Source organism: Petaurus breviceps, unplaced genomic scaffold (assembly GCF_028583685.1).
Source record: "Petaurus breviceps papuanus isolate PSGF00001 unplaced genomic scaffold, PetGlider_PUasm1.0 185, whole genome shotgun sequence".
Lineage (NCBI taxonomy): Eukaryota > Metazoa > Chordata > Mammalia > Diprotodontia > Petauridae > Petaurus > Petaurus breviceps.
The window spans coordinates 37,770,477-37,771,929 of record NW_027185797.1 but is presented as its reverse complement, the minus strand read 5'-3'; the positions used below and the strand labels follow the sequence as shown (position 1 = coordinate 37,771,929).

The 1,453-nt window shown below is 47.7% G+C and overlaps 1 protein-coding gene across 1 annotated transcript in view; it reads left to right on the top strand.

Moving 5' to 3' along the window:
* Nucleotides 1–1,453, top strand: part of CUNH19orf84 (chromosome unknown C19orf84 homolog) — a 58,353-nt gene that overhangs the window by 4,591 nt on the left and 52,309 nt on the right. The window contains exons 7-8 of the mRNA XM_069088218.1: nucleotides 188–343; nucleotides 693–866. Coding sequence (XP_068944319.1) covers nucleotides 188–343; nucleotides 693–866 — 330 coding nt within the window. The remainder of the gene's footprint in view (nucleotides 1–187; nucleotides 344–692; nucleotides 867–1,453) is intronic.

Sequence of the window (1,453 nt, the reverse complement as noted above, 5' to 3'; positions counted from 1 at the left end):
GAGAGAGAGAGAGAGAGACAGACAGACAGACAGACAGACAGACAGACAGACAGGAATAGGATAGTCATGGTCAGGACCCTTGGATTCCAAGCCCAAGACAGTCTGAGGAGGAAGAGATTCCCTGGGTCATGGGAAAAACTCTCTTAACTCTCCATCAGTCTTAACAGCTCTGATATCCTTTCTCCAGCATTCGTTACCAGCACTGAAGCTACACCCCAGACTCTTTCCTACCCATATGGAAGTTGAGCAACTCCGTCTGTTTCATCGACCCCAACTCAGGCCATTGGGCAGAGGGCCCCACCCTGTCCAAAGCTTGATTCATCATATCCAAAAGAAAGCCCAAGTAAGACCTGTCAGTCCTCTGATCTGTGCTCATATTTTTTGAGATCTCATTTTGGGATCAGAAATGAGAGGCAGAGGAAACCCTCTGGAGTCAATGGGGGGGAGCCAGGATACCTAGCTCTGTCTCTGCTTTGTTATGGGACTTGGGACCACTCCCTTTGGGCCACCCTGGTCCCCAGGTTCCTGATATGTAAAATGGCATATATTAAGGGGGTGTGGACTTGGTGGTCTCAAGGCAATGTTTTAATGATGTACTTGGATGGTTCCATGCTTTGAGGTCTAAAAGATGGAAAGGACCCTGAGGTGGGGCCACCTGCCTGACATTAATGTGTTCCTGCCTCTTCCACCAGGAACGGCAGCAGAAGCTAGAGGCTTCAGGGGGAGGTCACATGTTTTTCATGAAAACAATCCAGGACTTGAGCGGGTTAGATGGAGATCTCATTCTGGTTGAGTGGAGTGAGGAAAATCCACCATTCTTGAACCAGGTTGGAATGGCCTCCCAGATCCAGAACTATTACAAAAGGGTAAGTCCTAACTTCCAAGCAGGGGGATGGGCAGGGAAGGTGGGTCTGCCCCCTGCCAGGTCATGAAGGAGACACACAGGACTATCCTCTCCCAGGCACAGAGTAACAGGAGATGGCCTTTCTTTGCCTAGTAGTGCAAAAATGGCTCGGGATTTCAGACAACTTCAGTAGCCACATTCGGCAGATGTTTTTGTAAGGCTTCCCTCTGTGTCTCTGTTTTTGTTTCTCCAAGGTGGTGTATCTAGCCATCTCTGGGGGTGTGTTCCTATTTTTCTATTGGCCTCCCTATGTGTATTTCAATCCTATGCCTTCTGTCCCTTCCTCTGTCCCTCTGTCTTGACTCTCTGCCCACCCATTTCTCTGTTTTTTCTCTTCCTTGTTCCCTCTGGTTATCTTAGCAATTCTTTTTCTTTTTCCTCTTTTCTTTCCCTCTATTTCTTTGGTTATCTATTTATCTGCTCTCTCTTTCTTCTCTATATCTAGTCCCCTCTCTGTCTACTCCCATTCTTCCCTTTCTCTTACCTACCTCTCTCTTTTTTGCATCTCTCTCTCTCTCTCTCTCTCTCTCTCTCTCTCTCTCTCTCTCT